Source organism: Salvia splendens, chromosome 1, assembly GCF_004379255.2.
Source record: "Salvia splendens isolate huo1 chromosome 1, SspV2, whole genome shotgun sequence".
NCBI lineage: Eukaryota > Viridiplantae > Streptophyta > Magnoliopsida > Lamiales > Lamiaceae > Salvia > Salvia splendens.
In genome coordinates, this window is record NC_056032.1 from 15,266,683 (window position 1) to 15,293,983 (window position 27,301).

General features: G+C 35.9%; 3 protein-coding genes across 5 annotated transcripts; 2 read left to right on the plus strand and 1 right to left on the minus strand.

The window, feature by feature from the left end:
- The first annotated feature begins 1,841 nt into the window (after window positions 1-1,841).
- Window positions 1,842-5,884, plus strand: LOC121743864. 3 transcript variants are annotated; one of them, XM_042137259.1, is made up of 5 exons: window positions 1,842-2,007; window positions 2,621-3,105; window positions 3,393-3,683; window positions 4,972-5,112; window positions 5,557-5,884. In XM_042137259.1, exons 2-5 carry the CDS (start codon window positions 2,656-2,658, stop codon window positions 5,623-5,625), a joined length of 951 nt encoding a protein of 316 aa, XP_041993193.1. In that variant the 5' UTR covers window positions 1,842-2,007; window positions 2,621-2,655; the 3' UTR covers window positions 5,626-5,884. The 3 variants fall into 3 exon arrangements, with proteins under 3 accessions (XP_041993193.1, XP_041993184.1, XP_041993201.1); XM_042137267.1 differs by having other exon boundaries at window positions 1,845-2,007; window positions 4,972-5,122; XM_042137250.1 differs by lacking the exon at window positions 5,557-5,884 and having other exon boundaries at window positions 3,393-5,204.
- Window positions 5,885-6,420: 536 nt separating this feature from the next.
- LOC121796617 (GTP-binding nuclear protein Ran-B1-like) lies at window positions 6,421-8,415 on the minus strand. Its single transcript, XM_042195432.1, has 7 exons — window positions 8,290-8,415; window positions 8,083-8,152; window positions 7,616-7,672; window positions 7,389-7,506; window positions 7,198-7,287; window positions 6,795-7,121; window positions 6,421-6,711 (listed from the first exon to the last, which is right to left on the minus strand). The coding sequence occupies exons 1-6, from the start codon at window positions 8,290-8,292 to the stop codon at window positions 7,115-7,117; spliced, it is 345 nt and encodes a 114-aa protein (XP_042051366.1). The 5' UTR covers window positions 8,293-8,415; the 3' UTR covers window positions 6,421-6,711; window positions 6,795-7,114.
- A 780-nt stretch (window positions 8,416-9,195) lies between these two features.
- On the plus strand, window positions 9,196-9,588 carry LOC121803951 (putative pectinesterase/pectinesterase inhibitor 43). Its single transcript, XM_042203533.1, has one exon. The coding sequence runs from the start codon at window positions 9,196-9,198 to the stop codon at window positions 9,586-9,588; it is 393 nt and encodes a 130-aa protein (XP_042059467.1).
- The last annotated feature ends 17,713 nt before the right edge of the window (window positions 9,589-27,301 follow it).

A 27,301-nucleotide genomic window follows, 5' to 3' on the forward strand; every position in this document is an offset into this window, starting at 1 on the left:
GGGTTGCTCTTAGAAGCTATCCATGCTAAAATTGTTTAATTGTGGAGATAACCCTCAAGTTTTTTTGTCTTCGCCGTCGAAATTGGCCGAAATCTATGTTGGAATCATCACAATTCGCGAGAAAATATTCAGTTGTCAATCCATAGGTCACATCACTAACGAAACCCTTGACACCATCTAAATTTAATGGGTTCGTCAATTTTTGGCAAAAGTTTGAGCGATTCATAATGTGTTAGGACCAATTTAGCAAGCATAATGCTTTGTTTATATATTTAGAATCAAAGTGGACCTTAGTTGAATGTTTAAGACTTTAAGTGTTTAATTAATACTAGTATTTAAATTACTAATCTGGTCAAAATCGCTTTGACCATCAAATTATACGTTACTGTCACTTGTAGCACAAAAAATGAACCAATTAATAATATTATTGAAGCTATCAATATTCATGTTATAGACAAAAATCATAAATAACGAACATGTTTAGGATAAAAATAAACTTTAAAGTCAATTAATATGTGTCACAAGGTCATGAACAATAAATTTTAAAATAAATTTATAATGTTTGTTTTCCAAAACTAATAAAATCCTAACTTCTTTTATCTTTTTACGATTTTAATTCTCTATTTTCTTTCATTTTATTTCACGACCAAAAGCTCTCCTCCACATTGATTTGGACTTTTCTTTATTTTCTAATTTTTACTATATTTCTATGAGGAAACATCTTTTTTTACTTTTTCAAACTACCATTTTAGGTCCGTGAACTTTGAAAATATCATTTGAGGTCCGTCAACTATGAGTCAGTATCAATCGAAGTATTTTTTTACTATTTTCAAGTTTTTTTAGACGAAAATACCCTCAATACATTGAAGGGTGTATATTTTTACTAAACTTATCACATACTCATATTTTTTATAAATATCTTTACAATATATTTTTGACGAATTTTCTAAATATAATTTGACCTTTAACTTCATCAATTAATTTTGTAACATGCAAAGAAAAGTTCATTCCTCAACTTTTTATAATTAAATAATTCTTCAAGTATCGTTAATTGATTGTGACATTAATTTTTACAAGTATTCGTACCTCAAAAATATTTAAAAATTATTTAATTATAAAAAGTTGAAGAATGTGACCTTTAACTTCATCAATTAATTTTGTAACATGCAAAGAAAAGTTCATTCCTCAACTTTTTATAATTAAATAATTCTTCAAGTATCGTTAATTGATTGTGACATTAATTTTTACAAGTATTCGTACCTCAAAAATATTTAAAAATTATTTAATTATAAAAAGTTGAAGAATGAACTTTTCTATATTTAGAAAATTCGTCAAAAATATATAGTAAAAATATATTTATAAAAAATATAAGTATGTGATAAGTGTAGTAAAAACATACACTCTTCAAGGTATTGAGGGTATTTTTATCTGAATAAACTTAGAAATAGTAAAAATGTATTTCGATTGATATTAATTCATAGTTAACTAATCTCAAATGATATTTTCAAAGTTCACGAACCTAAAATGATAGTTTGACAAAGTTAATGAACTATAAAAGATGTTGCCCCTATTTATATTTGTAATAATTTTTAATGCAGTTAAAATGTCGACAATTATGTACTGTAGTATTTATTTTGAATTTATTAATAAATTGACTTAGTTTAAGTTAGGTGGATTATAGAGTAGTAAAGAAAGTGCATCACACTAAACAACAGGAGCGTGAGATTATATGATCAATTAGGTCGCTAGCTTCCATTCGGCGTGCATTACGCACCCCCTACTTTATTTTGAGCCAACATTTTTATATGACAATTCTACCCCCATCCTCAATATATATTTTTCTTTTTTATATTTTCTTGCCCCAAATTGTTTCTTCAAAGCTCACGAAAACAAACCCTAGGACGTAAAACTGAGGAATAAAAATCTGTTTTTTATCCAGCATCTGAGATTTGAACTCCCTAATTCGGACTTTGGTGATCGTCTGTACCTGTCTAATTTCTCGAAAAGGTTTGTGATATTCTCAGTTTGCAAGGTTTCACTTCTGCTATTTCTCAATTCCTAAATCGATCGAAATTTAGCTATTCAATTTAGGGGTTTTGTCTAATTTCTCATCATCTGCAAGTTTTCTTTCTAATTCCGTTGTTTACTGTTTCCTATTGAGAAATTTAGTTCCAGATTTAGCGTCTCCTACACTTTTGCCATTGTTAGTGAGATTAGTTTAATAATATGGATGTATTGGATATATGCCAGTCATTTTTATCAATCGACTGGTAATTTTGCACTTGAAAATTGATATAGTATTTTAGTACTGTTTTTTTTTTTGAAAAAAATGAGTCATTTCGGTGATTATTTCAGGAATATGCCTGCGGATGAACTGATCCACCGCGATTTACATTTTTTTCCACAACTACGAAAAATCTAGGCTTCTTTCTAAATTCTGTTGTAGTTTGAGGAATGTAAAACGATTAATAAGTGACAGTTATTTGGGGAGTTTTTTAATGCATTTTTTATGATCGTTCAGGAATTACATACCTTTAGTACCACCAAGATTTGGCTCGATTGATCCTCTAACTTATATTCCTGTTTCTAAATTCTAATTTGCATATTCTTTATATTTCAGAGACTTTTGATACCTGTTAAAGAAGATAAGTGGCTATGAGATTCAAAGCTGGGGACACGGTTGAGGTGATGCAGAATAAGGAGGTACCAGCTTCGTGGCGTGCTGCAGAAATACTATGTTGCAGCGGGGATACTTATACTATCCAATATGTTTGCTATCCTGGTATGGAAAATAAGCGGCTGGTGGAGGTGGTTTCAAGGAAGTTATTGAGACCTTGCCCTTCTTCGCTACAAGGTGCCAAGTGTTTCATAACGGGAGACATTGTTGAGGTCTTCCATCAATATTCTTGGAAGATTGCTGTGGTCTTGAATGTTCTAGGAGGAAAAAAAGAAAGTAGAAATAATAAGATCCATCACAAGGTTTCGACATGTAAAAAAAAATATCTAGTGAGGCTACTTGGGTGTTCAAAGGAATTGGCTATTGATAGAACGAAGGTCAGAATGAGACAGACATGGCATGATGTGAAATGGCTTCAATTGACAAAGGTATGTCTGGTTTCTATTCCACCTTAGATGTAGGCTTTCTTGTTTCTAGCTATTTGTGTGCTTTCTTCTGCCGCTTTGTGGATTTCTTTTGCCCTCATCTGTTAAGTTCTTCTCATATTGACTTTGCATGTTCATCGTATCTGTTGAAATTTGTGGACAAACTTCTTCATTGCACTTATTTGATAAATTTTTGCTCCAAATATTCATTTAATTTTTCTCTTTTACTACAATCAAGTTCTTTTAGATCTTAAATTTACTCAATCTGATCGCCATATTCCTGTTTGCAGATTCCTCAAGCTGGGGATGATGTAATAGTGAGCAAGCCATCAAAGTCAAATTGTTTTCCGAATATGAACTTCCAGGTTCCAGTGTTCAATTCAAAATCTAAATATCAACCTGGAGATGATTGTGGAAGCTTCCAAGATGAAGCTGCACTGCGGGAATCTGCTGTTGTCTCTTCAAGAACCTTAAAGAGGATGTCCCCTTATATTTCCTCTGTTGTTGAAGCCAATGAAGGACCTGTACAAAAATTTAGAGCAGCAGAGAAAGAAGACCGAAAGCAGCGAATGGTTGAAAAGGTACATGCTGTTGCTTTCCCAAAAGAAATTTTGGGCGAAACATACATGCATGCTTCCCATAATATTATATCAATTGGATATGATCAAATGGAGAGGCAAAAACAAAATGCCGTGCTTGGATATTCAGGGTTCAGAGACTCTGAATTAAATTGTTCTGACAGTGATGTTTGTTCTGTTGGTAGTTGTAGCATTACTAACCAGAGTCTTAAAAGCTATTCTAATTATTTTATGCCTGTGCATTGCCAAGAGACGGACACCCATAGTGATGCAGAGTCATTTAATGGTTCAGGCTTTGAGAGGGAGAGTTTCTCTCTCCCCCCAAAAGAGGTGGTTGAGGTCAGTATGCGTAGCTTAGAGTTGCATGCCTATCGCAGCACTCTGGAAGCTTTGTATGCTTCTGGTCCCTTAAGTTGGGAACAGGAAGCATTATTGACAAATCTTCGTATTATGCTCCACATTTCAAATGACGAACATTTGAAGGAGCTGAAGCACCTAATTTCCACTAAAACTGCAATTACTGTTAGATGATTGTACAAAATATTCATATATCATTGCCCTGTTTTAAAGCAAAATTGTAGAAGTTGCTCTTTTGTCAACATTGTAAGAAGAAACATGAATGCAATAAGATGTATATTCTATCTATTTCTGTGCACAGATTGACATTTTGTAATTAAGAGATACATGTCAATTGTTAATTGATTATCAATGTAGTGTATTTTTACCCAAGGCTCTATTTTTGTTGATGATCTGTTCTGTCTTCTATTGCTTCTAGTTATTTTTGAAATGAAGGGAGTAAAGCTCGTGCTCATGCCTAAAATTGGGTGCACCAGCCAATTATTTCATGTCTGATGTTTACGAGATGTCAATTATTGTTCTGTCTGATCACGTAAGAGACTTCTATTTGCACCCTTTGGTGTCATATGTCCATTAACTTTTAATATCGCGCCCTGCATAACATCATTACAAATTTTCAACATTTTGACAGCTTTGCTTTTAATGATCTGTTGAGAAATTGAATCTTGAAGTTTACAGTTGACTTTGAACTGTAATATAATGGCTAGTTGTTCATATCGGAATCTTAATCAATGTTGCAATTCTGGCTCTACTTTTAAGTTTACTTACAGAGTATCTAATCTGATCACTGTTGACTCTAATAAAGTTGGGATGCTGCTTTTTAGATAAATTCTGTATGCAATGCATCAATAATTTTACTTCTGTAACTATGATTTACTCCATTGGACTTTGGCTGCTCTTGAATCATTCTTGAATCCTGTACTTTATTTTCCAGGGCTACAGTTGGAGGTATGTATCATTTGCTTCCAATGGTACAAAGATGATGCCAGGGTTTGCAGCCTTTCTCTTGGCATTGAACTTTGGACGATTCAGTCGTCTACTATCACAGATATGCCACGGTTGTGGCCACTCCCTGGTATCACAGTGTATGCTACTCTAGTTTTACCTTTTCTCCCAGCCTTAGCTCGATATGTTATTGTCTATACCTGAGTATTGTAAATGATAAGAGGATTGTTTCTACCAAAGTTCCTCTTTTTTCTTTTAGGCGCACCGATTCAGATTACATTTCGACTATATTGAAAAGTTATACCTTTTCCATAAAGGTATATCATGCCAACAAAAATTATAGTACATGTTACAGAGCAGATTCTGACATTCTGTTCATGCCATCTAGGAGTATAGTAGTTACTTAGAACTGTATGTGTAAGAAATTGTCTTCTGAAGCAGAAATTATAGCCTTTATAAGAACACACTCTTGCATGATCATTTTAAACTTGCGAAAAATGAAAATAATGAATAACTGCCGTGTTCTCATCAAGTGCTGCTCAGTGTGTGAAGTCATGCTTCATTTGCTTAACAGCTTGAGATGGATCAGATGAGCCTTGAAAACAATCTTGAGAAGATGAAAAGAGTTGGAGAGGAATTTTAGTACTTGAATGCAGATGGAGAGCTGCAGAGCATTGTGCTCAACCAAGTTTTTGTTGTGCTTGCAGTTGCAGTGGAGTCTTGTTTACAGTCGCAAGAGACTGGTTTTTGGGCAGCTAGCGATGAACTTATTTCTCTATTTGAAAAAAAAAAAAACTCCAGAGAAACATTTTGGTAGCTTTTTTAGATGTGAAAAATTGTGTTCTTGTGTTATAGACTTGCCATGAATGATTAATAAATTTGAAACTGTTTATCATGTTTTATATACTTTTCTCTGGATTTACTAAATCCTCAACCGCCAAGAGAAGCTGAAATACAACCAACACAAGGTATTTAACGCGAATTAACTTATTCTAATACACAAAATTAAATATAAATCAGGAATTTGGGTATCTTATTCTAAAATATCATTTATATTCTAAGCAACAAAGTAAAAAGTAAAAAAAATACCACATATTATGAATAATACTCCCTCCTTCCCTGAAAAATATATACTCTTTTTTTAGTCCGTCCATAAAAAGTATGAACATTTTAATTTTGAAAATTATTTTACTTAAAATACTTTCTCTATCTATCTCTCTAATTTTACCAATTATGCATTAAAATGCGTATCAAACCAAATATGTTTACTCTTTGGTTAAGTTGGGAGTAGGATTTTGAGATGGATGTTTCTTGTCAACTTGATTTTTGAACACATAGCTAAATTGATCACAGTTTTCAAGGCTCAACCAAATTTGAATGGCACATTTTTCCAACAGAAATTTCAATTGCTCAAATTTGGTTGGGATATCAATTTGTGTTTGTTCCACAAAAACACGGCAAATATTTATATCAATTACTCATTTGAAAGCCAAGTTGATACAAATAATACCCTGACATATTTCAGAAGACAAAAAAAGTATCTTCTCACAACCAGAAGCAGTTCAAGAGAATCAACATCTCCATTAGAACCCCCTCAAACTCAAGGAACAAAATCCTCGCGAATGGAAAAATTGGGAGTTATCCTTCTTAGTCAAAGGACCCATCATCATCATCATCATCATCATCAGGAAGAGGCTCGTTAGCTGCCCGAGCAAGCTCTTGTTCATGCCTACAAAAAAGATTTATGGATTACAAACAGAGGAATTTCAAGTGGTACTCGAGCATATCTCAAGGACATAACAGAGGACTTACAGTTGCTTGGTAGCTAAATCAATTTGAACCTCAGGAGGAGCCAGGGCCGGTGACTCAACAAAGTGTAGGGAAGAATAATTGCAATTTGAAAAAAATTTCAAATTGCAATATTATATACAAAGACTTGAGACAAAATACAATAGTCTTTCGCTTTTTATACCCAGCAAGCTTCCTGGCCAGGTACAAGAAAGGCTTCTCGAAGTTGTAGTTACTCTTAGCTGAGATTTCATAGTACTGCAAGTTCTTCTTCCTATGGAATGTCTTTCACCTGCCTGTTCTTGACATCAACTTTGTTCCCACACAGCACAATTGGGATATTTTCAGACCCTAAAATTGAAAAGAATTAGCAGATCAATGTTACATGAATTATAGCAACAAATTCAGCAAACATGGCAGCACGTACCGGCAGAGATCACGGTGCCAAGTTGGGACATTCTTGCAAGTCAATCGAGCTGTCACATCAAACATAATGATGGCACATTGTCCATGGATGCTGAAACAGTTCGAACAGGTAAAAACGTTAGTCTATCAAGATCTTGTTCAACAGTTAGTACAAAATAATACAAAGAAAACTGACAGAATCAATTCACTCACTAGTATCCATCCCTAAGCCCACCAAATTTCTCTTGACCAGCAGTGTCCCAGCAATAAAATCGGATTTTCCCACAGTTGGTGAAGAAATCCAATGGATGAACCTCCACACCAATTGTTGCTGTTAAAAAGAAAATTCCATTGAGATACACCATAACATAATATTTGCAAGCAGACCTTTTTATGCAAATGATCATGACAACCGATGAGAATTGAATCATTGATCTTACGTTCATATTTCTTCTCGAATTCACCAGTGAGATGCCTCTTCACAAATGTAGTTTTCCCTGTATGATCATGGAAAAAACCCTCAACGATGGACAAAAAAAAACACAAGCCATTTATGCAAAATCATATTCCCAGTCATGGAACTTAAAATTTTGAGTAAAACGCAGTAGCTCAAATTAATAACTAGTCTAAAACAAAAAAAAAGTAGGAACATATCACACAATAAACCCTAAACATTGCATCCAAACCTCCAGTCTATCATTACTCCATCCAAAAACTCACAAGTTATCATGTAATTACTGAATTAATCTCAACTCAGATCTCAAAACAGTAATTAACAATAAGACAAGCTGCACTGACCGACAAAATCGAAATCTAATCCAAACAATAGTTTCCATCGAGATCACAGGGGATCAGACAAATTCGATTTAAGATGGCAAGTGCGAGGCAATCAATTGTAAAAATTTACCAGTTCCACCATCTCCAACAATCACAAGCTTGAAGCTAGGGTAATCCACAGTCTGCTGATTCGGCAAAGCCTAAAATCGCAACAGGAAATCACAAAATTAACAAACCGTAAATCATCGAGTAGCTCATATCAACTCAAACGTAAATCCGCAATCACAAATCACAGCAAAAGAAGAAAAAAAAAAAAACAAACAGTAGAAATCATTACCATTCAATCGAGGCCTGATCCGTTAGAGAGAGGCAAAAAAGCAACGTCGAAAGGTGCAGCTAGAGAAAAAAATTCAAGATTGATAGGAATTGGTTAGCGTCGGTGAGTGTGATGTGTGTGGGTTATTTCTTTTTTTATTGTAGAGCATTATTTACATTCTTATTGTGTACTGCATTTTTTTTAAATTACAAGTTTAGGAGACACGCATGAGTGTCATGCGTCTTTTGTTAATGAAACGCATGATGCTCTTGCATTTTAGGCTAAGACACATGACAGTTATGCGTTTTTAAAAAAGAAATTAATTGAAAGACGCATGACCGTCATACGTCTTTACCTAAAACGCATGACGCACATGCGTCTCTACCCAACTATTCGATTTCCCTAGCTTGTGCCACCTCAAACTATTGCTTCTATGCGGCTGCCAAACACATCCGCAGGGGAGAAGCTGATCTGATGATTGCGGGCGGAACTGAAGCTGCAATTATTCCTATTGGATTGGGTGGTTTTGTTGCTTGCAGAGCGTTGTCACATAGAAACGACGACCCACAAACTGCTTCGAGGCCCTGGGACCAAGATCGTGATGGTTTTGTCATGGGCGAAGGGGCTGGAGTTTTGGTAAGGGTTCCAACTTCTCATCTCTCTTCAAAACACCGGGCTTACATTCATGATTTGATCAGATAAGTTTGTAATTTAACAGTACTTGTAAAGTTACAGTACTTGTAAAATCATAATTTAATCAAAATTTGTTGTTAATATTGAATTGGTGTTTATATTCGGCTGTAGTCGTGAGCGGCGTGGATTTCTTGGGCAAGAACATGGCCGTGGAGAACACGGCGGGGGCCGGACGGGCACCAAGCGGTGGCCGTCCGTGTATCCGGCGACCGCGTCATCCTCTTCAACGTCCGCATGGACGGGTACCAAGACACCCTTAACGCGGACACGCACCGCCTGTACTACCGCAACTGCACCATCGACTTCGTATTCGGCAACAACCTCTCCCTCTTCCAAAACTGCACCTTCATCACGTGCAAGCCCGACCCCAAGCAGGGGTGCATGGTGACCGCCCAGGGCCGCTCCGACCCCAAGAGCAACACCGCAATCATAATCCAGAACAGCAGGTTCACCGCCGAGCTGGCGGTCCTCGCCGCGAAGCCGCAGGTGCAAGCGTACCTCGAGTGTCCGTGGAAGGAGCTGTCGAGGACCATCATCATGCAGTCCGAGATTGAGGGCTTCATCAACTGCTTCGAGCCCTGCGGATGTGGTTGGCAGCCGCATAGAAGCAATAGTTTGAGGTGGTGAATAGTTGGGTAGAGACGCATGCGTGTCATGCGTTTTAGGTAGAGACGAATGACGCTCATGCGTCTTTCAATTAAATTATTTTTTAAAAAAAACGCATAACTGTCATGCGTCTTAGCCTAAAACGCAAGAGCATCATGCGTTTCATTAACAAAAGACGCACGACACTCATGCGTCTCTCCCAAACTTGTAATTTAAAAAAACGCAGTACACAATAAGAATGTAAATAATGTCCTAAAATAAAAAAAGAATTAACCCCGGTGTGTGTATATATTGGAGATTGGAGAAGCCCTAATTAAAGATGGTGGGAGGGTTTTTGAATTTGTACTAGCTTTGAGCCAACACGATTATGTATTCCGTTGGATCAAAAGCGGGTGAGATCACGTGCGCCTCACGTGGAAATCCTTTTGAATTTGAAATCTATAGCATTTATAACCGTTGTAGTATGTACTATGTCATCGACCGTTCACCAGTAAAGATGAGTTGGGCTTTTAGGCTGCAACCCAAATTGGATGAGTTGGGCCTTAGTAGGCTGCAACCCAATTTGTTAAAATAAATTAAATAATACTCCCTTCCTGTGTTCCGCAGCAGTGGATGCGTTTCTTTTCAGCACGCGATTTTTATGTTAAGTGAGTTAAGTAAAGGAAGAATAAAGTAAAATAAGTTAGAAGATATATGTTGACTTTTACCAAAAAGGGAAATAACTTCACACTACTATGGAACGCACCAATGTCAAAATGACTATACTATTATTAAACAACGGGAGTAATACTATATATTTTATTATTTATATCTGTATTTACATATATATTTAAATAAAAATATTGTCATATTCAAGGTATATTAATTTATTTTGGTAATAGTAACAAGTCAAATTTATATAATGATATTATGATACTCCCTTCGTCCCACTTTAGGAGTCCCGGTCACTTTTCTGCAGTCGTTTTATAAAAATGATAATAAATAGCTAAAGTGGAGAAATGCTAAAGTAAGAGAGAGAATAATGTAGGGAATACTCCCTCCGTCCCACTTTAGAAATCCCGATCACAACTAATCTTAGATTATATTTTAATACTATTTTATAAAGGAAACTGAACACCATCTTAATAGACTGGTTGTAAATGATATCTACAGTAGATAATGCAATCGGTTCTAAATAGAAAAAAACATAAAAATAATAATCATAACAGAAAAAAAGGTTAGATCAAAACAAAAAGGGCTAAAGAGAGAAAAAATAATAAGTGCATCGAACATGCAATATCAAATTTGATCCAAAGAGCAATTAGTTAGCCAATTATGCTAGCAACTAAATACGATTAAGAGCATCCGCATTGGTGCTTGTGGGGAAGGACAACGTCTGTGCCGTCGGCACGACACGCCCCTGTCCGCTGTTGTGCTCTTGCCAACGGCACGGCTCTGCTCGATGCATCGAGCATGTCCGTGCCGCTGAGCAGGGCGACGTGGCGCATTTCTATTGGTCGTTGATATTTTCTTTTTCTTTTTTTAAATCGAAAATAATACCAAAAATTTAAAAGTATATATTTTTGGATTCCCAAAAATATAGCTGTTTTATTACAGTTTTTTTGAAATTTTTTTAATCCCAAAATCATCTATAAATACACACATTCATCATCTATTTAGACGAAATTCGGCCACGAATAGTGGACTTTTTATTTTATGAACTTAATTATGTAATTTTTAATTTTTATAATTTAAATTATGTAATTTTTATTTTTTAGGATTTTTATCTTAAAATTGCTTGGGTTCATGTGTCCCCAAGCTTCTACGTGGCTTCACATTTGGATTGATTTAAGTGGGTTGTGTGTTAGCTCGACCCACTAGAGCCACTAGATGATTATTTAAGTCATGCAAGATAATTGAAATTATACAAACATAAAATATGATAGTACTACGTATGATTTTTTTATATACGGTCAGGTTTTGCACTGTCATATTTTTGTAAAGTATTTGAGTTTTGGATTGCCATATTTTCAAGTAAATTTAATTTTGTTCTCTTTGCTTATATGGTAGAATTAAGTTTTAATTTCTCTATCATTCAAGAAGTTACACAAATTAAAAGGTTTAACATATCTATCAGTAAATACTAGAAAGAATTTAGATTTAATTGTTACATATAAAGAACACTAATAAAGATATTTTCTTATATTATTTTACATATAAATCTATATAATTAGTTAGAATAGGTACTGCTCAAGTCAATTAATGTTTAAGTTGAATAAGTCCAAAATTTATGTGTAACAATTAATCTATATTAGTAGATAAAATATAGTAGTAGTATAAATTATTTAGTTTGTTTGACATGACGAGTTAGCTCGAAACTAGAAAGTGTAAATTTTTGGTTAAAAGTTTTTTATAGCTCGGAAAAATATCCAATATGAATACTTATATAGATAGTCTGAGTGAGTTAATCCGAACTCAAGTCATTTGACACGATTGACATCCCTAGTTTTAAACCAAAATAATTTGTGTCACCCCTTATCCCCTCACTTGATTTTATGCGAACAATTCAAGTTTATCTAATACGTATTCTCGAATAACAACGTCAGCTTTTCTTCTCTTATCCAAAAAATTTATTAGTATAAATATTTGATGAACAATTGAACATTAATAAGTATAACTAACGGATGATTTATTAGTTACACAAGTTTACAAAGTGAGCAGCACTACATATTTATTCACTGATGTTTAATAAAGAATATAGAAGTAAGACTTGTTTTCAATAAAAATAGGTAAGACCAAATTCAATGTCTAAATAATTAATATATATTTACCTTTCCATATGTAGGGCTCATACTATTAAAAGTAAACAGCTAAGCTAGATAATCAAGCAAAATATATCTCCCAAATATTCTGTGGATCTACATATCATAGTATGAATATCCCAAGCATGCATGCTTCAAGAAACAATGTAAGTCCTCTGAATTTCTCTTCTTTTATGTTCTTTTAGTTTCATCATCAGTGTTTGGATGATGATAAATTTATAATTATATGTATTTCTTAATATAAGCTCCCTAAAGTATAAATTCATTAACCCAACATATAATCTTATAAGCAACAATCATGTTACAAATAGAACCTACTAATCCATCCCTTCCTTTTTTTTTGTTATTGAATCTCTCAATCAAATTCATCGTAACGATCAACTTTATGAAACTCTTATCGTATTCCTGAAGCTTGCAGCATTGGCCCCGATAAATCCCCAATTTGGCATTTCTTTTCTAAAAAAGTACAACAATTGGCAATAACAACATTCTGGATCAAACTTGCCATAGGAACTTATAAAATGTCCAAAATTAGCTTAGTTGATGAAGTTGATAATAAACAGGTTGAAATTGAATTTGATTATTCTACTCACAGGAAGCCGGACAAGGAGAGAAACCTGAAACAAGCAAACATTCAAAAGGAAAAAGTTCAATGCAAGGACGAAGGGTGAGTAAATTGAGCTTGATTTCATATGTTATTAATTATTAATCTAGATATATATAATTCGATTTACATATGCATGTATATCAAGAATGAAATACCATATGTGCGAGAATATTCTTTGTTGTCCACATTGGCATAATTGTATATTCTTGGTATGACGGCAGGTCGTACGTCATAGGTATGGAACTTAACTATTCCATAATAATAATAAAATATTTATGAAATAATATGATACTGTAATTGTTTATAAGTAAAAAACAAGTTATTGAGAAGCCCTCCACCGGATAATATCTTGGATATGGCATTTAGATTTATTTGGTTGGGGTTTTTTTTTATTTTTTAATTCTACTAATTTAGTATTCGAATGTTGGAGAAATTTCTAGTCGGAAACTTTAACACTTATCGTATTTATTGATGCATGTATCTATTAATGTATATATCCATACAAATGGAGTATGTTATATTTTTAACATCTATATTTCAAATTTTACAATCTCATTTTGTCCTAATTATATATAGATCCTGCAAGAATTGATATTTAGATGATTAGACTGTAATAATAAATGTGAATTTATGTAATTAATTAAGGGGTGCGATCGTCTAGGGCTTCTCCAAAAAAACTTACTTCTATTGTGAAAATTTTAGAATCCATTTTATGTATTACTACTTCTCAGTACTGGCACAATTTCATAAACATTTATTAATGTCGTTAACTTACATTAATAGTGCACTTCTTAAATTGTCTTCTTAATAGGTGATCTGTCGAAGGTTGCTGAGGGAAAAAATTAATAGAAAATTGAAAACTCTCCAGGAATTAATTCCCAATTGCAGTAAGGTCCGTTGATAATATATTTATTTATTCAAATTTTTATTTGTAAAGGGTACGAATTTAAATATCATTCATATATGATTAATTAACTAGTTCCTCTTCCATTTCAAGAGAGGCCAAGCATCTATCTTGGATGATGCCGTCAAGTACATAAAAGACCTTCAAATTCAACTTCAAATGGTATATCTATTTCTTGTTTCTATTTTAATGTAGTAGTATTTCTTTATTTGAGGGGAAAATGAATTCGTTTTTAAAATCGTTAAAAAAAACTTTAAATTACTTCCCTTGTGACATACTCCCTCCGTTCTATAAAAATAAGTGCAATTGATATAGCATGAGAATTAAGATAAAACTGGTAAAGTAAGCTAAAAGAGGAGAAGTGTAGTTAAAGTAGTGTTAATGGATACTAGGACTCACATTATTAGTAGTGTTTAATATTGATATAAGTTGTAAATAAGTTGAGGTATAGGATTAATAAATTGAGATAACTTTCCAAAGATGGAATGCACATATTTTTATGATAAAAAAAAATATATGCAACATTAAATTTTATCATATGACTAACTCTCTCAATCATAGATGTCAATGACGGCAGTTTGGCCCACATATGGGTTGGCCATGACCCCCCAAGCACTGCAACTAGGGACGCAGGTCTCTAGTCATGCACCCTTTTTGCAAGATACTGGTGGAATAAAATACGAGACTGGAGCGAGAACACGTTCAAACATGTACTTCTCCTTATATTTTCCCGAGGGACTACCCCATTCTCCTTTCCTGCCACCACAACCACCTATTTCTTATAATCAGGTCGATTTCTTCTTTCTTTCTTTATTTTTCTTATAATATATATGAAAAAAATAATTTTAAAGTAAAAAGTTGATGTTGAAGATATTGCAGCAATCTCTAGCAATGGGAGGAGGATCAACGACTAGGGTGATGCCAACTCAGACTGTTATACCTCCTTGTGATCATGCTGTTATTCAAGATCCTAGAAATTCTGATTCTAGTGAATGGTAGGTAATAGAGAGAAAACGAGATTGAGTATGCGATTATTGGAGTGATATCATAAATTAATACTTCCTAAAACATAGGATTGCATTGAAGATAAGATGGTTAAAGCAGTTCAAAATTAATTATTTCATCCAAATATATGATAGACTAGCTATTTAGAATTATTTTGATTTAGTGATTATATCATTCCCAAACTAAATGCCTCCTAAGTGTACGGATGCAGGTATAGCAGTTCAGAGACGGAATGAAAATGTCGTTTTCTTGCATTATCTGGAGGGAGGGAAGTTACTGATAATCATCATTGTAGCTGATATTGTTTTATATATGCAGTTTAAATTTTAATGTTAAATTGACTTCTCATTTTCCCTGTTTTGGGGTTATTGCAATCAATGGCCATATAAAGTTTATTATTTTTACTACACAAAAGTCAATAACTAGGCTTATTGTAATCAAAGTCCATATCTTAGTCCTATTTAGGTAAGCTAAACTTTTTTTTTTACACAACAAACAATATTTCTCATTGGCTTAACTATGATAAAATTTTTCCTCCTTAAATTTGGTTAACTATATTGTCGTGCCGGTTACGAATAAGCTAACATGCTCTACTACCACTTAGGGGTGATGAATTATACCGGAATACCAGACTTAACGTACCAAAAAAATACCGAAAATACCGATTTTTCGATATACCGTAATTTTCGGTACGGTAACGATATTAGATTTCATATACCGCGGTATACTGAATCTTCGGTATACACCGGTATACCGATTGTTTATTATATATATAAACATAGGGATGTGATCAAATAGTAATCATCTTAATGTGCTACTTGCTAACTAAATCAACACATTATATTAAAAATGTCAACACAGTGACATGAATATGTCAACAAAATTTGTGTTGACATACTCATGTTATTGTGTTGGCATTTTTAATGTAATGAGTTGATTAATGAACAAGTAGCACGTTAAGCAAAATGTCAAGATAAATTTGTGTTGGCATACGCATGTTACTGTGTTGACATGTTCAATATAATATGTTGATTTAGTTAGCAAGTAGCACACTAACGCAACCCAACTATAAACATATACCTATATGTATATATGTTATATTTATACTAAAATTTAAAAAAGAATAACTGTATGAACAAGATTTGTTTGTAATGAAGTTTAATTTTTTTGGACTTTTTTGAAGTAATTGAACACTAAAATTGTTTTTTTAATATTTTGGGTATAATAGATTTTTTTCGGTATAACAGGTATAACGGTATGCCGTATCACAGTTTGGTAAAACGAAATGCGGCACGATATACTGAAAACACGGTATGGTAACGGTATCAAAAACTACCTTACTGAATTTCCGGTATACCGAAAAATTCGATACGTTATCAATATGGTGTTTTGTCATACCGTAACTTTTGGTACGGTATACGGTATGACACTCACGGTATGGTATACGGTATACCGTACCAAACCACCCCTACTACCCCTAGTTGAAGGTTCTTTAAGTTAACTATACATTTTAATGATGGTCCTATTTTCCCTTTAATTTTCATGAATATAAAAATACTCACAATATTAAGTTGGCTTGGATATGAGAAAATCGTGAACCAAATTAGATAGTCTTCATCGACCAAGAATGAGGTTTCAAATATACTACTTATTTGAATCTCAGGGTGCTCTCTTAACACAACCTTTGGTCACACCCTCATATTCATGTCGTTGGTGGGCCATTCTCCCGATGTTTGCCGCTGCATAAGCATGAACCGTATGGTTCTCGCATTCATGATTTACTAAAATGATTATACAAGGATGAAAGTTTATTGAAACCCGTTAATTCATAGGAAGTTGAAAGCACTACAATTATCATTTGAGGATGAATAGATGATGATTCAAGGAAGAGTTGATCGGGAGGGAGGAGACATATATGGTGGCTTCACGAAACCGTTAACTATTGACTCATAATTTTTAAAATATATGATTAGATAGGAAGACAAATGATTAGATAGGAAGACATACTACTAGAAGTAGGCCGGCTTATTCGGCTGTTCCGGTTCTAACCGGACTAATTGACCGGTTAACCGGTTTTAATTATTCATAAATCCTAGAACCGGAACCGGTCGGTTCCGAACTTACAGGTTAAGAACTGGTCGATTCCGGTTCCGAAACGAAGCCAATGTGTAACTTTAATCTGAATTTATTTATAATTTTAAATAGTTCAATACTAAAAAAATAATAATACAACATCTTGAAATATAACCTAAAAATTCAAATAAATACACAAAAATTACAAATCAACAATACAATAATATTCATGTATGGATAAGAGTGATGCCAAGTGCAGTACTAGGTCGGACTAGTTTATGTTGGCAATTTTTTTTATAAAAAAAGGTGTTTCAAAATTTAGTAATTTTTAAAAAAAATTGAATTCCATTTCCCCTTTTTATGGCTAAACAAATATTTAATGGAATTTCAAATACTAATTGATTTTCTTGTGACTTTTTGGTTTATAACGGAACAGTTAACAAATTATTCACAAACAGGTTAAAATCATATGTTTATGAATTGCTACATAAATTTGTTATAAAGTTAAATTTCTATCATATAAATGATATTGTATTTGTATAAGTTCTTTTGGACATTATAAACAAACTTATGATGTTCTACTTATAGTACTTATTTTTATCTAAAATTGATTGGGGAAATAATTGTAGATTCAAATTATCACGGTTTAACATTTTAAATACTTCAGAATACAGAGTTTTCAAATTTAACACTGTTTAAATCTAAAAATCACTCAATGTTTCAAATTATTTTAGTTCAATTCAATATTAGTTTAATCAAGTTAGATTTATTAGTATATTAAATTATAAAAAATATAAAATTGAATTATAAATTGGTTCCCGTTAGGAATCGGTCAGTTTCAGTTAGAACCGGAACCGGTTTTATTTAAAAAGTTGGAACCAGTACAGGAACCGGTCCGGTTCAAGGTTCCTCAATTAACCTGACAGTTTCCGATTCTGATTCCGGTTAACCGAGAATCGGAGAACCGTTTAAGCACCCCTAATTGGAAGCAACTATGCAAGAATAAATTGACTAAAGAAGGGGACCAGAGTAACGTATAGTACTTCCATATTATCGCCCTCAATAGAAGAATGTTCAAGAAAATTGATCGAATTAGTGAGGTGGTTGGATGTTCAAGACGCCTAAAGACGCGAAGATTGAGGTGTTGAAATTTTCAAATGAGATTATTTCACATGTAAAATATGTTTTTTTCTTTCTAGGTGGACCTCATTCTCCGCAGATAATAGTACAATAAGTTTTATTTTTTATTTTTTCTCATATTCTATAATAAAATATTCTAATGGGACGGATGTGTACGCACTTTAGAATAAATGGAAATGTTTTTTTGTTTTAACACTTTAGCATTAATGAAAATGTATTTTTTTTATCTTATTTTATAAATCTTAAATTATATTTTTAACATATCAATATTCATTATAAGATATTCTTATAAAATTAATTATTCTACAATTCAAGATTTTAATCAAACGTTATAACTTTTCAATATCATATTTTTTAATTTTATATATTAGTTTTTATTCACTTTTGAATTTATGTTTATCATATGATTTATTTCTTTGTTTTTTTAAATGTTTATATATTCCTCTACCACTTAGTATACTGACCGTTGGGACGAAGGATTAGTCATTTGATTGTCTACACGAAGGATTCCTTGGGATACCCAAAAGAAGAAATAAAAAAACTTAAATTAATTTTAATATCTAGTCAGTTTTAGCTCAAAGCCCAGATATTTAGGATTATAACCGTAAAATTTGATAACATTCAAACTTAATTAGCATGAATATGATTTAACCCCCAACCTACATAAAACTTAAAAAAAATTGATTGACTAGCCGATTGACCTCATAAAAACAGCACGAATTATTTTTGGTTTAAAAAACTGGGTATATATATTTATTTTGAGGAAACGCCAATATTCCAATTTTCCAGTTGGAACTTGCCAGAACAGCCATTTGTTACAGATATCACCGCCTTGGTGATTTGTTGGGCTTCAAAATCACAATTTATTTTTCTATCCGTTCCGATAATCATAACCTTTTTTAAATTTTACTATCAAAATATACGAGTAATATATACTCCACTACTCCACTATCTAAATGTAATATGAAAATGAGATATCTTGCTATTACGATTTGTATAATAGATCAAGATACGAACGAAAACGTAATTACATAATTATTATTTTTCACGAATATATTTGGTTAGATCAAAATACAATGAGATATGGTAATTTTATAAATAAGCCATGTATAAATTTGGAATCTCAATAAATTGGTAGAGCCAGTTTAAGGACATATATTCAGTTAAATAGCAATATACTTTGTACTAATATTTATTTGAATTCTCATTTTATTCAACAGGCTTTCTATCGGTTAAAGTTACTATTAAATGGAAGTACGGAACCAATTTGGTGAATTCAATCTAGTTTTATTTTTTATTGTCCTTTAGACAGGTGCATATACATGTCTTGGGGCGTGGGGGGTGGGGCCATAGACTCAATTAACCTATTTTCGAAATTTCGCTATTTATTAATAAATTTATAAATTTTATAATAAACTATCAATAAATTTAAAGATAGTACTCCTTCCGTCCGCTATTAATAGTTCCGGTCACTTTTGCAGTAAAATAAATAGTTAAAGTGGAAAAATAGTAAAGTACGAGAGATAATAGTGTTGAGAAGACCTTCTCAACATTATTCTCTCTCTTATTTTAATATATCTCCACTTTAACTATTTATTAGTATCATTTTTACAAAATGAGTGCGCAAAAGTGACCGGGACTCCTAATAGGCGACGGAGGAAGTAGTAAATAATAAATATATTTATTTGGTCTTAGTTTTTATCTTTAAACAATAGACAGTGACGGAACCAAAATTTTAATCTTGCGGCCCAAATTGTTGTTAAAATATGTAGAATGTTTCAAAGTCAACACATGGAAACAACTTGAATATGAGTAATTGAGTGTTGTGTGTGAGAGATGGATAATGAGATGGATAACTAGAGGGTGAGTAATAGAAATTAGAGATACAATAAAAAAAACGTGGACATCAAAATAATTAAAGATTCAAATTTTCATAATAAAGAGCATTGACGGAGCTAGGATTTTGATGTTGGGGCCTCTTAATAGTCATGGAGTATTTATAAATGTTGTTGTGTCGACATCGCCGAAAATAATTGTAGGTGTTATGACATTAGTATTAGAATAATGCAATGAGTACACAAGAGACTGCTAAAAAAAATTATGCACTACTATATAAGAAAAATAAAAGTTTAATAATTAAAGTGAAGTAAGTGAAAACGTGCATTTTGAATAAAATTTAATTATTAAAAGAGATAAAACTGTAAACTTTTTTAATATAGTAAAAAGCAAAACAACTAGGTTGCGGCCGGGCCCGGCAAGGATCGCCCTGACCCTGGGCGAGAGAGGGAGAAATATTGGGACCTAACCATCTGCGCAATCGAAAGCTTTATGCATGTCTGTAGCACTTGTTGGGTTGGCCAGTGGCCCCAGGCCCAATAGTGACTCCGTCACTGATAAAGAGCATACTAATAAATTGATTTTATTAATAATAAATTTATATGAATTTTGTTTTTTATAATAAAATGTTTAGTAATGAAATTGCTTTTTCTTATACTTATAATTCCATATATGTTTGTATGGAATTAAAGAATTACTTCTATTTTAATTTTATTTAAAAAAACATAATGTTGAAATTGATTTTAAATAATACTCCATCCGTCCCATAATAGATGTCATATTTTCCTTTTTTAGTTTGTTCCATAAAAGATGTCACATTTCCTTTTATGGAAAAAACTCTCTCTCACATTAATATATATATACTATTTTCTCTCTCCATCTAACACACAAAACAACATCTCCTAAAATCTTGTGTCATTTCCCAAGTGTGTCATCTATTATGGGACAAATGGAGTACTACAATTATAGAGTAGTATTTGGTTACCAAATTGATATTCTATTTCGAGACACTAAGGTGTTGCTCGATTTCATGACTCATTATCACATGATTATCCATTTAGGATTAAATTATTAGATTAATTTAGTTGAAGGGTATGGCTATGACTTATTATGATATAATTATCCATCTTGGGATTAAGTTGTAAGATTCAATCTCATTAACAAAACACAATATATATTCAATCATATGATATAGTAATCTTAAGGGAAAATTGCCTAAAAAGTCACAAACTTTGGGGAAAGTTTGGTTTTTCCCACAAACTATAAAAGTTGCGCCTAAAGTCACGAACTTTATCGGATCGTGCAAATTTCCCAAACTACCGACCTGACGACATGTTTCCGTTAAAAACTTATACTCATGTGGCATGCCGGAGGCGTGACTTGGCAAAATTTTTGACTGGGCACAAAACGACGTCGTTTTATGCTTTTTTTATTGAATCTTCTTTATACGTCTCCAATTTCATCCCTAAACCGTTTGTCGACGATTTCACTCTTGTCGATTACATTTTCCGACGATTGAATTGGGGTTGCGCTTTCAAAATCAGCCAAAAAGAGGTTATATTACCTGAGTTTAGGGTTAAGCCAGAAATTTTGCCAGGTCATGCCTTCGGCATGCCACGTGAGATAAGTTTTTAACGGAAATATGCCGCCGGGTTGGGTAGTTGGGAAAATTTGCACGATCCGATAAAGTTCATAATTTTAGGCACAACTTTTATAGTTTGTGGGAAAAACCAAACTTTCTGAGACAAAAATGCTCAAACCATTGAAGAATGATGAGCTTAAGAGCAACAACGACAGAAAACATGTCCCAAAGAAGATACTTCAGACAACACAGTGTACTCAAACAGAACAAAACAAAACAAAAAAGACAACCAAGGCAAATATGGGCATGACATAGAACAACACCCAAAGAAGACACCCAAAAAAGTGTAGCCAAGCAGCAAAAAAAACAAGAAAGAAGGGGGCAGTCATTTTTTTTTGATGAATCAATCAATAGAATAACGAAAGTAAACATACAAGCATTACTCGGGCATACCCGAGGGATACAGCCAACTAGCCTAGGCTAGCGAGCTGGGGAGGGGGAAGTAACGAAATACACACGAACTTGGGCATTCCCAAGGGTTTGTACTAAGCCAAATTACAACAACATAAAGACCTTGAGGTGAAGAGGATCCTACCCAGCCTAATGGCTTAGACGAACGTCCTTGCCATGTAAATATTACACATCAACATAGGCATACCTATGTGGGATAGTCCGGGTCTATCCCGAAACCACAACAGAGACCCTCCAACGGTGGAGGGCTGGCCTCGTTAAAACCTCTTGGGGCAAAACCCAAATGGGAAAAATCCCCAAGAGGAAAAAGAGTACCCTAAGTGGGGGAAGAGGTTTGTGGGACGCTTGATGCAAGTAAGAGGCTCACTAGCCTTGATCTTGAGAGCAATTGTTAACTAAACAAAGAAAAGCCAACCCGACTGCCAAGGTTTGAAGGAGGTTCAATTTTGCGGGGGTGGCTCAGAGATGGCTCGGAGAAACTGTAGCAGGGTGTGCAGAGGCTCTGGTCAAGCGTAGGGTGGGGGAAAAGGTCGGGCTACTCACGAACTAGTGTGTGCGTTGCTTGAGCCTTTGGTGAAAAATAAGCCCAGCATGTCCCATGGCTCGAGCCATGCTCGGGAAAGTGGATCTGGGGCGGTTCGGAGAAACTCAAGTTTATCGTGGGAAAAGAGTGTTATACTGGTCGGCACGGAAAAATGAGAACAATCTTATATAGGGAGACCGAGAAGAGGAAAAAATGGGGCGGCAAGGGTGGAGCCAAGCACCAAACCACGGGCATAGCGACACAAAAAAGGAAAGATGGGGGCAAAACACGGCCAAATGGTCCGGAGGGCAATCTTTGTGTGGGCTAAGGCACGTGTACATTGCTAGCAGTCGAGCCTTTCTCTCGGTCGATGAACTACGACCATGATATGATGTGTTCCCAACGAGATTGGTATGTGGGTGTCCCATGGCTCGAGCCATGCCCGGGAAAGTGAATCTGGGGCGGTTCGGAGGAACTCAAGTTTATCGTGGGGAAAAGAATGTTATACACGTCGGCACGGAAAAAACGGAACAAACTTATATAGGGAGACCGAGAAGAGGAAAAAGTGGGGTGCCAAGGGTGGAGCCAAGCACCCAACCACGGGCATAGCGACACAAAAAAGGAAAGATGGAAGCAATACACGGCCAAATGGTCACGAGGGCTATCTTTGTGTGGGCTAAGTCACGTGTACAACGCTAGCAGTCGAGCCTTCTTCTCGGTCGATGAACTACGACCATTATATGATGTGGCCCCAATGAGATTGGTATGTGGGTGTCAAAAACAGAGGGAAATGATGGCAAGGTCCCAAAGAGATACACAAGTAGCCATCCTACCTTGGGGTAACCCCGCACAGGCAGTGGCGAGCACACCGAGCCAAGGGAAATCCCTTGGTGCCAAATTAAATTCCAAGACGCATCAATGACATGTGGTACAATTACAATGATAGAAGAGTAAAACAAGAGGATAGAAAACCCTGCTATCACCTGATGACCCTTCACGTCCCCAGGTATCGCTGGACAAGTTCTTCTGGGTACATGGAGTATAAAGTTGCATACGTGGTCTTCTTGACTTCAAAAACAATATGACTTGGTTCAAAGGTTGTCCCATCATGGACGAGGGCATTGCGCGCCTTCCAAATAAGACTCACTGTCGTCATAAGAGCTAGACCCCGTGCCTTGCGCATAATCACTTCTCTGTGTCTCTCCTTTGTCATCCACTTGATCGCCATTGGGATGGAGCTCAATAGTCTGCGCATGCCCACCCATCCCTTGATGACATTCCACACTTCTTTTGTCTTATAGCACTTGAAAAAGTGGTGGTCCGCTGATTCGACCTGTAAGGAGCATAAAGGACACTGTTGCTCAATGTTCAGGTAACCAAGTCTGTCCCTTGTGTGTAGTCGGCCTTTGATAACTTGCCAAGTCGTGAAAGAGTACTTCGGTGGCACGAAGTCTTTCCACACAAATCGTGGCCATAACTTGCGCTCGCCTTTTGGCCTGAACCAATCATATGCCTCCGTTGTTCCATTTGTAGCGTACCACTTGGCTAAGAGGGCCACGACCTCTCCTTGTGACTGATTGATGAGCAGGCTGTCTCGGATCTCCAAGATTCTCTTGAGTAAAGGTGAATCTCGTGACCTTGCTGTCCACTCCCATAGCGTCTTGTTACGAAGGAACTCACTATGAATCCACTTGATCCATAGTGAGTCCTTTTTGGTGTGAATGTTCCACAGATTGCGTCCAAGTAAGGCTTTGTTCCATGCGCCTAAGTTTCGGAAGTCCAGCCCGCCTTCGTCCTTCGGTAGACAGAGATCCTTCCATGCCACTGGAGGGTATTTTGTGATCCATATGAATTGACGGCAAATTGAAGTGATTCGGTCAATCACATTTGACGGGAGTGGGAAGATTTGTAGCCAATAACACTCAACGCCCTATAGAACCGATCGAATGAGTTCAGCTTTACCGGCATATGTGAGATTCTTACCTGTCCACTTGTTTGTGGTCGAGGCAATCTTTTCGATTAGAGGGGAGTAGTGCATGATGTTGAGCTTCTTTGATTCGAGGGGGGCGCCTAAATATTTGACTGGAAGGCTTCCGATTGGGATCCCAAACACTCCTTTGATGTCCTCTAATTCTCGTGACGGAGGAACTCCGTAAGTGAAGAGATGGGACTTGTCCCGATTAATATCCAGACCCGAGCATTTCGTGAATTCGTTCATTGTGTTGCTCAGGATCTCCAAAGATATCAGATCACCCCTGCAAAATAGCATAAGGTCGTCCGCAAATGCTAGGTGGGTGATCTTCTCTTTAGAACATTTTGCATGGTAGTTGAAGTTGATGTTTGCGGTGCGTGCTGCAAGTAGCCGTGAGAGATACTCCATGCAAAAGATGAAGATAGTGGGCGACATGGGATCACCTTGGCGGATGCCTCTCTTGCCGGCAAAGAAACCATGTGGACTCCCGTTGATGGCAATTGAAAACCGAGGGGTGGTGATACATTGCATCACCCAGTAAGTGAACTTCGGGTGGAAGTTCAAACCCGTGAGGACTGCTCGGATGAATTCCCAGTCCACAGTGTCATATGCCTTGCGAAGGTCGATTTTGATGGTACACCTGGGAGAGTTCTTCTTATTAGTATAACCACGCATCAATTCTTGAGCCAAGTGAATGTTATCCATGATGTTCCTCCCCGGAATAAAGGCTGATTGGGCTCCGTTAACAAGCTTTGTGGCTAGAGGTAGCATCCTTTTTGAAAGGATCTTGGTGATGACTTTATAGATAACGTTGCAGCACGAGATGGGCCTATAATCTCCGACTTTTGGATTGATGGTCGTTTTGGGGATCAGGCTCACCACTGTTGAATTAAGGTTACCAAGTAGTCGGCCAGTTGCAAAAAATTCCTTTACTGCCGCAATGACTTCATGGCCGATCCTGCCCCATTGTTTCTTGAAGAATGCAGATGAATAGCCGTCGGGCCCGGGAGCTTTTTCTTTGCCAATATCAAAGAGGGCAACTTTGATCTCTTCGTCCGAGACTTCCTTGATCATTTCCCTACCGTCTGCTTCGCTAACCTTTGGTCCCTCGGTAATGACATCTTGATCAATGGGTTCAGTAACCTTCTTAGTTCCCAAGAGAGCGGTGAAATAGTCCACGAAGTCCTTGATAATCTCTGCCTGCTCCTTGACAACTGACCCATCGTTTCGATGCAAGCAAGTAATATAGTTCCTTGTGTTGTTCCTATTGACAAGGCTGTGAAAGAAGGCTGTACCTCGGTCACTTAGGAGTGAGTACTTAAGCTTTGCTTTTTGCTCGAAGTATGCTCGTTCTGAATCTGCAAGATAGGCCGAAATTTTCCTTTGGTCCCGGATTTGTTCCCTTAGTTCCGCATTCGTGGTGTCCCAATCTGCTCTTTTTTGTAGCTCTTCAAGAATTTCTGCAGCTATTTTTGCTCTGTTGGATAGATCATTGAACTCTTGGAAATTGAAGGCTCTAAGGTGAGATTTGAATAGCCTACAACGTTCGGCCAACTTGTACTGCGCAATTCCAACAACACTTGCAGACCACTTTTCTTCCATGAGCTCATTAAATTTATCATGCTTGAGCCAAAAATTGAAGAACTTGAAAGGTTTGGGGTATGAGCTAATGTTACCAAACAGAGTGGTGATCACTGGGGAGTGGTCAGTGTATGCCCCAGGTGGAAGATATTCGGTTGCTGCCATGTAGCCATTTGCGTACCATGCTTCGTTGACCATTGCACGATCAATCTTGCTCAGAATGCCCCCTTCTGAGCGTGTGAAACGGCAGCCCGTTGACATGACATCTTCAAGACCAAGTAGAGCACAGGTATCAACCATGTTCTTGACTTTGTACTCGGTTGGGACATTGCCTCCCACTCTTTCATCTTCTGCCATAACATTGTTGAAGTCCCCACTCACAAGGGCTGGTTCATCCTGTGGGACAAAATCAATCAATGAATCCCAAAGGGGACGTCGATCCGGTACGGTGTGATTGCCGTAAACAAAGGTAAAATTGAAAGAGTTATCGGAAACCAAGCACCTGATTTTGGTATGGATGGTCTGCACATCTACGTGAATAAGTTCCAGCTTCACTCGGCATGGGTTCCAAAGTATCAAAATTCTGCATCTGTCACTGTGGTCAAAGTTGTCGGTGTTCCTCCAATCCTTGAACTTATTCTTCATTAAGTAAGTGTAGTTCTTGTGTTTGAGTTTCGTCTCCAACAACCCAATAATATCGATTTTGTGTTTTCTCACAAAATCGAAGATCGCAGCTTGACGGGGGAGTTGCTGCATTCCCCTTACATTCCATGTTGCGACTTTCATTGGACAGGGCCCGGGTCATGTTTATCGCCATCCTGACAGATTCCAGGGATGGATTCCTCCTTGGTTCGTGATTTGGATCGGCTTTTCATCCGCTTGGCTTCACCCTTCTTCTTTGATGCCCGTCCCTGTCTAGTGGATGGTTCCGCAGCTTCGGTTTGATTCACGGTCTCCAATTCCACCACACACTTGGATGGTACTGCTACTGTGTTCTGAAGCGGGTCTGGAAATTCATTCACAGTTGGGTTGTTGCTCTCTGTTGGGTTGTTTAGTGCACCGGTCTCATTCAACTCATCTCCTTGCTTCCGTGTTTGGCCTTCCATGGTGGGCGAGTCTTTGGTTGTTGCTGGCCCTTCGGTAGTTGGTGTAGCTGCTTTTGCCGCAAGTCTAGGGTCACGGTTTTTGCTTCTTCCTCTTTTCTAATTAGCTTCCTTCACTGCAAGTTGGAGAAGCACA

What these genes read in the sequence shown, in the direction of transcription:
- LOC121796617 (XM_042195432.1), bottom strand. An exon ending in TGTTGGAGATGGTGGAACTG is followed by an intron (nt 7,673 to 8,082) that starts GTAAATTTTTAC and finishes ATGATCATACAG; the next exon opens with GGAAAACTACATTTGTGAAG. An exon ending in GGGCTTAGGGATGGATACTA is followed by an intron (nt 7,288 to 7,388) that starts GTGAGTGAATTG and finishes GAACTGTTTCAG; the next exon opens with CATCCATGGACAATGTGCCA.
- LOC121803951 (XM_042203533.1), top strand. Translation starts at nt 9,196, where the DNA reads ATGGACGGGTACCAAGACACCCTTAACGCGGACACGCACCGCCTGTAC.
- LOC121743864 (XM_042137250.1), top strand. Translation starts at nt 2,656, where the DNA reads ATGAGATTCAAAGCTGGGGACACGGTTGAGGTGATGCAGAATAAGGAG. An exon ending in AATGGCTTCAATTGACAAAG is followed by an intron (nt 3,106 to 3,392) that starts GTATGTCTGGTT and finishes TCCTGTTTGCAG; the next exon opens with ATTCCTCAAGCTGGGGATGA.